General features: G+C 42.1%; 1 protein-coding gene across 1 annotated transcript in view; it reads left to right on the top strand.

Annotated features, from left to right (window-relative positions):
* The window catches only part of Tgfbr2 (transforming growth factor, beta receptor II (70/80kDa)), a 91,092-nt gene extending 83,028 nt beyond the window's left edge, over positions 1 to 8,064 (top strand). Inside the window, exons 6-7 of the mRNA XM_013028495.1 lie at positions 563 to 690; positions 5,443 to 8,064. Coding sequence (XP_012883949.1) covers positions 563 to 690; positions 5,443 to 5,622 — 308 coding nt within the window. The 3' untranslated portion in view covers positions 5,623 to 8,064. The remainder of the gene's footprint in view (positions 1 to 562; positions 691 to 5,442) is intronic.
* The last annotated feature ends 3,716 nt before the right edge of the window (positions 8,065 to 11,780 follow it).

The raw sequence follows: 11,780 nt of genomic DNA on the forward strand, positions 1-11,780 counted from the left end.
GAGGAAGAGGAGCAAAGGGAGGAGGAGGAGGGAGGGGGAGGGGGAGGAGGAAGGAGGAGGAGGAAAAAGGAGGAGAAGCAGGAGGAGGAGGAGGAAGAAGAAAAAGGAAAGAAAAGAAAAACAGAAAAAGCAACTCTTCAAGCAATACCTAAGGCACTGTCATGTTGCCATTCAAATAGGCAAGCAAGTGTATAAGACTCGGAGTTCAAGCTCCAGTAGCAAAAAAAAAAAAAATGTGTAACTACCAGTCCCATCCACAATCATTCCTTCCTTCTTATTTGAACCTACTACTGTTAAATTTTTTTCTCTTGATGTAATTCCAGGAAGTGGCACTGTGGCTCAACTGGTAGAACGCTAACCTTGAGCACAAATTGGTTCAGGGACAGCACCCAGGCCCTGAGTTCAAACCCCACCACCACCACCACCAACAAAAGTTATAATTCCAGATGTATTCTGCCATCTTGGTACCTGAGCTTATGTAGACAAGCTTCTCAGAAAGTTCATTTCTCTAAGTTGCCCATTCCCTTCTAATTTGGCCGGTGTCTGCTTGTATTCTCCACAGAAGTCAAAGACTATGAGCCTCCTTTTGGTTCCAAGGTACGGGAGCACCCTTGCGTGGAAAGCATGAAGGACAACGTGCTGAGGGACCGAGGGCGACCAGAAATACCGAGCTTCTGGCTCAACCACCAGGTAAGGAGTGGCAGCTCTGAGGGAGCTTTGTGACTAGGAGAGAATTTTGAAGAATGGGCTTAAACACCAAGGCAGGTCCCTTTGTACATTATAATGGACCAAATAACTCTTGACCGTATCATAAGTTACAGTCGATCACCAGGTATATACAGCATCCCAAAACATCAGGAAGACATTGGGTACATTTTTATTTTTCCAGTTTCCCCTGCTTCTCCCCCTTCTATTGATTCTGGGTTGAAGTATTTTACCTCTGCTTTTCACTTCCACACCAGGAGTTTTTATCTCAATCCATTTGTTTTCCCAAATGTTTTCCTCTGGGGTTCTTCCACTTTGGGAGAAAACACTTCATAATTGCAAACAAGCAGGACTATCAGGTAAGTGGACTGAGAGGTGACTGCTGGATGCAAGGTCTACAAGCTTTGCGCATGAGGCTTGGAGGCTGCAGGTGCTCACATGAGGAAGGAGGTTCACTCACCCCTAGAACAGAAAAGTGAAGGTTTTCTGTTCCAGGGAACAGAAAACCTGCTCACTTGGCACAACTTAATGGCTTCTCAGTTTTCCTTTCCAAGAAACAGAATCTGCTGGGAACCAGTGTCTCATGCCTGTAGCCGTAGCTTCTCAAGAAGCTGGTATCTAAGGATCATACTTTGAAGCCACCCTGGACAGAAAAATTAGTGAGACGCTTATCTCCAATGAACCAGCAAAATGACCAAAAGTGGGGCTGTGGTCAAGTGGTAAAGTTCTGGCTTTGAGCAAAAAAGCTAAGGGAGAGCACCTAGGCCCTGAGTTCAAGCTCCAGAGTTGGCACAAAAGGAAAAAGAGCCCTGGGCAGCAGTGGCTTACACTATAATTGTAGCTACTCCGGAAGCTGAGACCTGAGGTTAGAATCCATTCCAAGTAGGAAAGTCTGTAAGACTTTTATCTCCAGTTATCCACCAAAAAGCCGGAAGTGGAGCTGTGGTTCCAGTAGTGGAGTGCTGGCCTTGAGTTCAAGCCCCAGAAAGGAAAAAGAGAGAGAGGGACTTATTTACAATAATTAGTATATGTCTGGGACAAGCAGAAAAGGTCAAAAGCTATGTACATATGACCAGATAAGATGATGTTAAGAGAAATAAGCCCCAAGATAGGGACACAAGTGGTTTTTTCTTTCTTGCTATTGTTTCTAACATATTTATAAGGTACCATGTGATTTTTTTTGTTGCATTGTACGTTCTTCCCCCACGGTATAACCCCTGTTTTCACTGTATTTGATGTTGCTCTAACTTGGGGAGGGGAAGGGAAAAAAACAAAATGTTTAAATAGGGATACAGGTTGACCCATTGTAACAATGAGATGTACAAGACACTATGTTGAAAAACTAACTTTATAATTTAGGCGGTGGGGGGGAGAGTGTAGTTGTGGAGGTGGGAGGGAAGGGATGGTAGGGAGAAAACAAAGGAGGAGGCAACAATGCTTGATAGGAAATGTAGTCATTACCTTGCTCATTACAACGGACAAGGGTCTCATATCTAAAATATACTTGGAACTCAAAAAATTAAACCCCCCAACAACAAATCCCCAAAGAAACAACTGCCCAATAAATAATGGGCGAAAGACTTAAAGAGAAACTTCTCTGAAGAAGAAAGAAGGATGGCTAATAGACACATGAAGAAATGTTCAACATCCCTAGCCATAAAAGAAATGCAAATCAAAACAACATTGAGATATCACCTCACCCCAGTTAGAACGGCAAAAATCAAGAACTCTAATAACAACAGATGCTGGAGGGGATGTGGACAGAAAGGAACCTTACTTCATTGTTGGTGGGAATGTAAACTTGTCCAACCACTTTGGAAAGCAGTATGGAGGTTCCTCAAAAGACTTCACATAGAGCTCCCCTATGACCCAGCAATCCCACTTTTGGGCATTTACCCAAATGCTTACAAACAAGACCACACTAAAGCTACCACCACAACTATGTTTATTGCAGCATTATTTACCATAGCTAAGATATGGAACCAACCCAGATGCCCCTCAGTAGATGAATGGATCAAGAAAATGTGGTATATATACACAATGGAATTCTATGCCTCCATCAGAAAGAATGACATTGCCCCATTTGTTAGGAAATGGAAAAACTTGGAAAAAATTATATTAAGTGAAGTAAGCCAGGCCCAAAGAAACATAGGTCCCATGGTTTCCCTTATTTGCAATATCTAGTATATGTACGAGTCAAGCGGAAAAGGTCAGATAATGTGATGTCAGGAAAATGAACCCTTAGATATGTATTTTAATGTTTTTTCTTTCATACATGTGTTTCTAACGCATTTATAAGATTATCTCTTTGTTGCTTTGTATGTCCCTCCCCCACAGTATAACCCCTGCTTTCACTATATTTGATGTCAGTATAACTTGTGGAGGAGATGGGGAAAAACCAGTTGTTTAAGGATGCAGGTGGATCTGATGCAACAATGAGAAGTACAAGTTGTCATGTCCAAAACGAGCTTTACAACGTCGGTGCGGGGGGAGGGGGGTTGGGGGGGGAAGGGGGTGGGAGGGAGGGGGGAAGGAGAAGGATTGGGATGGGGGGAGGGGGGAGGCTGGGAAGGGATGGGAAGGGTAAACAAAGGAGGAGGCTGCAATGCTTGGTAAGAAATGTACGTATTATCCTGCCCATGCAATTGTAACCCCTCTGTACAGTATGTTCACAAATAAAATAAAATAAAATTAAAAAAAAAAACAATGCTTGATAGGAAATGTAGTCATTACCTTGCTCATTAACTGTAACCACTCTGTATAGTATTTTTACTATACTTATTTAAAAAAAGAAAGGGGGTTGGGAAAAAAACAAGAGAGAGAGGAAAAGAAAGGAAGAAAGATAAAAGAATAAATGGAAGAAAAGAAAGAAAAAAGAAAGAAAGAAACAGAAACAAAGAGAGATGAAAGAAGGATGGAAGGAAGGAAGGAAGAAAGAAAGGAAGGAAGGAAAGAAGGAAAGAGAAGGAGGGAGGGAGGGTAGGGAAAGGGAAAGGAAAGGAAAGGGGAAAGGGAAAGGAAAGGATAAAAGAAAAGAAAGAAAAACAGGGCTTTCAGGGCAGCACACTGGCCTAGGGATCCAGGAAGGACTATCTGAACTCTGCATTCAGGGACACTTGATGAAAGCTATGATTAGATTTTTTTTTTAAATGTAGGTCATGAATAAGAGAAAAATGGTAGAACTCTGACACACCCAGGAAACAGTCCTCATTGGAGAAGGAAGAGAACAGCACTTCCCTTTCTCACTGGCAGATAAACTCTTTATTGCCAGTTTTGGATGAATTCCCTCATCCATGAAGGCTGAGGCTGTTGGAGGTTTTCCTAAGGGCAGGGCACATTCAGATAAGCAATGGAAATAGCAAACCAGGAGCAATCAAGAAGACAAATGGAAGGAAGTCTGGTGTGAGCCAGCACTGGCCCAGAGCAAGTTAGCCATAAGGAGGCCTGGTGAACCAGGGTGCTGTGGGTCAGGGGCTTTTCCAGGTTTCCAAGAAAACTGTCTTTGACTCAAAAGGTGCACGGCTGTTTGTATAAACACTGAAATAAGAGGCAAGAATGGTAGGCTCCTTTCAAACTCTATGGCCTCGTCTTGCTGTACAGTTATTTCAATGAAGCCATTATTCATGATGATAAAATTCTAGAAAGATGTTGCATAATACATTTTTTCTCTTAATGAGATTTGTTGCCCTATTGATTTCAAGTTAATGCTTAATATATAATTTAATTTACCCCCTGTAATTAGGGTGCCTGACTAAAATAAATGTTACTAGAATCCCAACAATAGCACTACTCTTAACAGGGCCATCAATCAATACTGTCAATTAGGTGAATTACTCAATTAATTCAACATCAAGAACTCATGGACTGCCAAGGGAGCAAACGAAGCTCCAAGATATGTTGGGGCAGTTATTGGTACAAAAAGGCAAGTGCCTGCTCCCCAAAGCAGGGTTAGGCAGACCTGTCCTGTCCTGTCTACATAGGAAGATCACAAATGGAAGCATTTACTGTCTAAGTGGGAGGAGCCAATTCTATTTCCACCTGTCAGACCTGCTGCTTAGCATTGACTTGCTTTATATTCAGAAGGCCTGACAAGGTAACAAAAAATATTTGCAATGCAAAAGAAAAATCAAGTCAGTAAAGAATACTCTTGTAACATTTCCTGGACTTTATATGTTGGGGGTGAACCCTATGAATCAGTCAAGCACATCTGGCATACAGAGACAGCCATGTTACAAAATCCAGCCCAGTGCTGGAGGAGAGGAATAGGGTATCGCAGCCTCACTGTTGACAGCTCTGGAAGCTGATATTGGGTAATCAGCTGACCACTGTGGGCTAGGATCTTCCTGAACTGTTACAATAGTCATATGTATATGATCCATCTATGTGACCTTCTGGAGAAGAAAAACTCCAAAGACAATAAAAGGTGAGACAGGGTAGGTGGAAGTAAAAAGGAAGAAAGAAAGGAGGGAGAGAAGGAGAGAGGAAAGAAGGCAGGGGGGACAGAAGGAAGAAGGAAGGAACAAAGGAAGGAAAGAAGGAAAGAAGGAAGGAAGGAAGGAAAAAAGGAAAGAAGGAAGGAAGGAAGTTTCCAAGCAGAGAAACTATCCTGTGTGATATGATAATGGCAGATGCATGTCCTTACATTTGTCACAGGATAGTGGGAACAGTAATGTATTCATGTTGGTTGTGTGGAGCCCACCTGTTAATGGTGCCTTTTGGACCCCTCTTCCATGGCAGGGCATCCAGATGGTGTGCGAAACGCTGACGGAGTGCTGGGACCATGACCCAGAGGCCCGTCTCACGGCTCAATGTGTGGCGGAGCGCTTCAGTGAGCTGGAGCACCTGGACAGACTATCGGGGAGGAGCTGCTCAGAGGAGAAGATTCCAGAAGATGGCTCACTGAACACTACCAAATAGCTCTTCTGGAGCTGGCCAGACCAAGTTCAAAGAGGCTGTATCATTACCAAAGAACAGAGGCAACAGCAGATTGCCCTGAACTGATGCTTCCTGGCAAAGGAAGGCATCCCTCCCTCCTATGTGAGCCATAGGCTGAGCAGAACCTGCAGCATCAGAGAATGAGTGTCAGAAAGCATTCTATGCCTTTGACTTTGTCATGGGATAAGCTGTGTTAGCACTTCCTCAGGAAAATAAGATTGATTTTTTTTACAATAGCCAATAACATTTGCACTTTATTAATGCCTGTATATAAATAAGGAATAGCTATGTTTTATATCTATATCTATATATCTATATATCTATATGTCTTTATCTATATATACATATATCTATATAGCTATAGCCATACTCTGAAAAGAGACAAGGAAAAAGATCAAATAGTTCCAGGAAATGGTTTCTATTGGAGCTGTTGAGTGAGAAGGACAGGATTCAAGATAGCATTGGCACTTGACAATCACATGCACCAGGGCTCTCTGACTATAGGATGGGAAGTCTTTGCATAAGTAGATCATTCCTCAACTCCTGCTTTGCTATGTTGCATTTTCTTTAGCAATAATTACACATTTTCTTTTACAATAATGACTCCCAGCACAAGAGGTTTTCCCTGGCCGTTGAGCTAAGTACAGTTGCACTGAGTTTGAGGACCATTATTCCTGGAGTTGCTTCTTCTGGGCTTTGCTCTTGATCCTCACACCCCATCTAATGATTAGTGAATCTTCCTCACCCTAATTCAGAAACTCAGTCCTATCTAGGACTTTGAATGTCTTAAGCTCATCTTTTACTTTCACAGGCTGTAGGAAATTAGGATAATTTCTTTCTGTGAAATTGTCACATTATCTACTAGTAAAATTGATCTTATGGACTCTCCTATACTATGCCACTATGGCCCACTTCCAAACTTTATTCTTTCTTAAGAGGGAACTGCTCTTCCTATCCCTCTCTCCCCATCTCTGGGGCTCTTTGTGTGTAAATTTTGGCACACTTCTGCTTTGTCTCCAGTTTGCTATGCAAACACCCAGGGGTTCCATTTTCTGCTCAGTACATTCTGTCCTAGTGGAGGATTTGAACACAATACTGCCACTCTTCAGGCACTTTAAATAGATGTTTGGCTTGTCTATTTACAGTATTTTTTTTAAGAGTGAGCCATTAAAAAAAAAAGTAGTTGAAGATTTTGCAGTAAAATCTGGAGCCCAGGTAAGACTAGTAAATGGTTTCCAGTTTGGTGAGTCTGTACCACTTCATAAAGCTGTAGACACTTCAAAAGCTGCTTTACTCTTTACTGTAAACATTGGTGATTCCTGCCACCCATGCCCAGCCCAGTCTAGGGATGAAAACTGCCCCTAACCAAGATCCCTGTGAGAACTATGCATTCAGACAGCCCTTCTCTGGCTGCAGAATTGTGTTTGTGCTTTTTCTAGTGATAATATTCTAAGTCGACCTTTTATTAGACTAAAAGGGGCCCCTTCTTTGCCCATGTGGTCCTGACCAACCCATGTCTCTTTTATTCCCTTTGTATGTGAGTGGCAGCTCTTTCTCCAGGTAGTCTTTGTCATGGCTACCAGTGGCTACACTAGGCTTGTCATCCTCCTCTATGCAGAAATCACTAGTGAGGACTTCAGCATCCCATGTGCCGTTAGGAAATCAATGTCTACTGAGACAAGAACAAACTATGAGTTTTAATGCTCTATAGGAAACTTGTTAATCCATGAACAAATGTTAATGCTGCAAGCAACTATGTCTTCTTTAAAAAAAATGTTTTGAAGCTACTTACTTTCAGCCAAATAGGAATATGAAAGAGGGACTGACAGTGAACTGAACAGCTGCTTGGATTGTGGGAGGGTTCATCTCAATGAAGTGTTAGGGTACACACTAGAATTGGGGTATACTTCACACACCCTGCTTAGTGAAGGTGTGCCTGGAGAGCTCAGGATATGGGCTGAGCCAGTGCCTGAGTACCCTAGAGGCCCAGGAATGCCACTTGTGCCTAGAGCTTGCCAGGCCAATAGCTGTGGCTCATTGACCTCTAGTGGTGAATTCTAGAATATTGGTCTGGGGGATATCCCAGATTCAAGAGAGTTTTTACTTCCAGGTCATGAGCATAAACTGGAACATAGTGTCAGACAATACTGTGGCTTGTTTTCTTGATTTTTTTTTCTTATCCAAAAAAGTGACCAAGGAATAACATTCTATAGTTCCTACAAATACTGAGTTTTCTTCACTACTCTATGCAAAGGAACAGTTTTATTCTCTTATGGGATATTTCAGCCATACTCATGTATTAAAATAGGAATGTGAATGCTCAGAACTCAACAATACCAAGAACTTATTTTAATTCTATGCATCATTTGCCTTTTATATAAGGAAAATGTTTATTAGATTGAATAAAGCAAAATGCTCAGGTGAGCGGCCTGTCTCCTGTGGTTATTGCTAGTGTATAATCCCATTAATGTCACTTGATTGTTTTGAAGTGTGTGATGATGTCACTGGCACATCTGCCCAGCTGAGTCATGTATGTTGTCTTCTTCAACTGACCATCTTGTTCCTTGAGAAACAGATCCATCCTAGTACATCACAAATAGAAGATGGAGTGGTTGTTTTTTTTTTTTGTAGACTGCACCTTATCCCTCTGTCCTTTCAAAAAGCAACTTAAAGGATGCTTTTGCTGGCTTTTGCAAAGTCTCCCAACTTTGTATCTTTGCCCTTTGATCTGAATTATCCTCTACTGTGTTCAATTTGGCAATCACCCATTTGTGGGAGAGAAAAAAAAAGGGCCTTAGATAACCATCTAATGGAAGGAAAAGTGCCCCTCAGACAGGCAATGTCTTATTATCTTAATGCAGACAGTCTCAAACAGGAGATCACCCTGTTCCTGTTCCAGTTCTAAAGCGGTAACAATTTCCCTAGAATTCTTCTTGGGACAGAGAGTAAGCTAATGATTAGTTTGGCCATACCTTTGACTTGAGACTGTTTTAAGCATGCATATCTTTCTTACCCTCTTCTCTCAATCTCCTTTTCTAACTGGAAGCCATTGTCTGTGCCCCAGAAAACGGTTGGCGATGTATTGCATATTGTCTTCCCATGGCTGCCATGTCATTGCTCTCCTTTCTCTGCCCTCCATTCAGCCTTTTCTTTTTCTTTTTGGCATATAGGGGAGAGTGGGTATACCTTACTTGGGACTCCTGGAATTTGGGCCTGGGGTACAAATGCCCAGCTTCATTCTGGTTTGGTGTCCTTCCAGGGGCCACGTGGCCTCCCCTCATCACAGGAGCTGCTTTGACCCACAGAGCTATTTGTCCCAGTGACTGTCACAGTGCAGGCTGTGGACACAGAAGCTCCCACTTGTTCAGTTTTCTCCATTCCTCATACTAGCAGGCTATTGGCTGTATTGGATGGCTGTCCTGTGACATACTTCCCACATCCTTTCTTCCTGGCCACTGGATCCCCTTTGTGCTCTTCAGTGACTTATTTGAATGGCAAGATGAAAACACTTTAGGAAATGGATTCCACACTATTGCTTGAAGGTATGCATGTGTATTTGCATGTGCATTTGTGTGTGTGTATGTGTGTATGTGTGTGTATGGTATGTGTGTATGTGTGCATGTGTTGGTGGCATTTTAGCCACACTTCTACTTCTGGTGGCTTCTTTTGGTTAATTAGAGGTAAGAGTGTCTAGGACTTTCCTTTCTGGAGCTGGCTTTGAACTAAAATCTTCAGATCTCAGCCTCCTGAGTAACTAGGTTTATATGCATGAGCCATTGGTGCCTGGCAAGAGTTTCTTGTGATAAAGCAGATTGTATCTTTTCGGCCTATACTTCAAACTACCTGATATGGGATCTGTGGGATGTTGTGACTTCTAAGTTATCTACTTGGTTCAGAACCACTATGTTGCTAGTTACTATGGTAGTGTCTATATCAGTGTCACCATCCTCCATACTGCTGACATTTTATGTCAATGATTATGGGTTGCAGGAGAGAGAAAGTTGTCTTGTGTGTTATAGTATCTTTGGCAACAGCAGTGTTCTTTACCTACTAGATACCAGACATACCAAACCCACACTGAAAAGTTTGTCCAGACATTGTCATATGTGTGCTAGGGAGTAAAATCCCTCTTTGGTAAGAAGTACTGAGATAGGAGATGGAGTCCTATTGTGGGCATGGCTATAGTCAAATTTCCTCCTCCACTTTCAGCTGTGAGATTGGGTCAAATGACTTAACCTCTCTCCATGCTGCAGTTTCTCCATGTATAAGGTGGGTTTTCACCGCCTCATTACATACAGATGTGCCCTCTGCTAAACTATACACCCAATATTTTGAAATTGTCTTGAACTTGGGAAAATCTTCAGTCATGTGGGCCAATACAAGCGCTTGATTTAGAAATGACCAAGTGCTGCTTTTACATATTGGGGGATTTTGAGGAGCATATGTTATTACACAGAGAAACTAGATAAGTTCCACAGGCCATAGGATAGAAACGGATCCAACTGTGTGAGGCTTGCTCATCTGAGGAAAGCTCTCATTCACTGAGTGCCTGCTGTGTCATGGGATTTAATCCTCCAGTGGTCTGGGAGATGAATAGCATATTCATTTAAGAGGAAGAACTCAGTTCCCAGAGCCTAAGGAAGAAGCCCAAAATCTCAGGACGCAGCATCTGGCTGTAAATACAAGTTACCTGGGACCTGGCATGTGAAAAAACTATCAGTCATGGTTCTTTTCTTTGTTTTGTTTTGCACCAGCATGGGGCCTTGAATTCAGGGCCTAGGTGCTGCCCCTTAGCTTTTTGGCTCAAAACTGGTACTTTACCACTGAGCCACAGCTCTACTTCCAGCTTTTGCTGGTCAGTTGGTGATAAGAATCTCATCGATTTTCCTATGCAGATGGCTTTAAGCCTTGATCCTCAGATCTCAGCCACTTGAATAGTGAGGATTACAGGTGTGAGCCACCAGAAGCTGACTGATGCTTAGTTCTTTTCTCTGTTTCATGCTATTTCCTGAAGGAACTGGCCTGCCTAGTAGGACAAAAATGTCACCCCATGATAAAATTCTACAAGGCCCCATCTATTCAGCAGGAATTGTCCTTATCTTTTTCCTTCCAGCTCCATTGGTTGCATGAAAGCCAAGAAGATAACCACTCACGGCATTGCTCAATGTGCTTGCCACTCACCTGGTAAGTATTGTCTAAATACCTGCTGAGAGAACAATTGGAAGATGAGTGAATGTGTGTAGACAGTGTTCCCTGGGTGTAAAATGTGAACTTATTACCTGAGGTGATTTCAGAATGTGCTAACCTTTAAGAACATTATTTTTCTTGGGCACTGGTGGCTCACCCTATAATCCTAGCTACACTGGAGGCTGAGATCTGAGGATCCTGATTCAAAGCCAGCCCAGGCAGAAACATCTGTAGACACTTAGCTCCAATTAACTAGCAAAAAGCCAGAAGTGGAACTATGGCTCATGGGTAGAATACTAGCCTTGAGCAAAAAAGCTAAAGGACAGTGCCTAGACCTTGAGTTACAGGCACACACACACACACACACACACACATACATACACACACAAGAACATGATTTTTAGTGTATCTGCCTTTATTTTAACATATTTTAGAAAAATTATTAAGCCTAGACTTTTACAACTATGACCTCTTGAAATATAGATGAATAAAAATTTGAAAATAAAAAAATTTAAAAAATTGAATTAAGTGCAGAATGGCACAGATTTGTGGTAATTTCAGGAGATGTAAATATGAATGATGAGGAACTCCATCCAAGGAAGAAAAGCTGTATCAATTGCTAACACTTATGGAGTACCTACATTGTTACAGAAACATGTACACTGTTCTCTTCTTTGCCTTTATCTGCTTTTATCCTTAAGACAAACCTATGCAGTCATCTTATCTATTATAGATAAGAAAACTTTAGCAAGATCTTCCTAAGGGACCCCAAGCTAGCAGTCATTAACACCAAGATTTGAACTAAAGCAACTGGGTTCCAAGAGGTGAAACTCATATGCTGAACACCAGTAGGAGCCTCTGAAGATCTCACATGTCTGAGAAGGAAGGTAAGTTAGCACTTGAGGGGAGGAGCTGGCTACTCAATGCCCAGGGAGAGAAAATTCTTCCTTTAG

Source organism: Dipodomys ordii, unplaced genomic scaffold (genome assembly GCF_000151885.1).
Source record: "Dipodomys ordii isolate 6190 unplaced genomic scaffold, Dord_2.0 Scaffold110, whole genome shotgun sequence".
Taxonomy (NCBI): Eukaryota; Metazoa; Chordata; class Mammalia; order Rodentia; family Heteromyidae; genus Dipodomys; species Dipodomys ordii.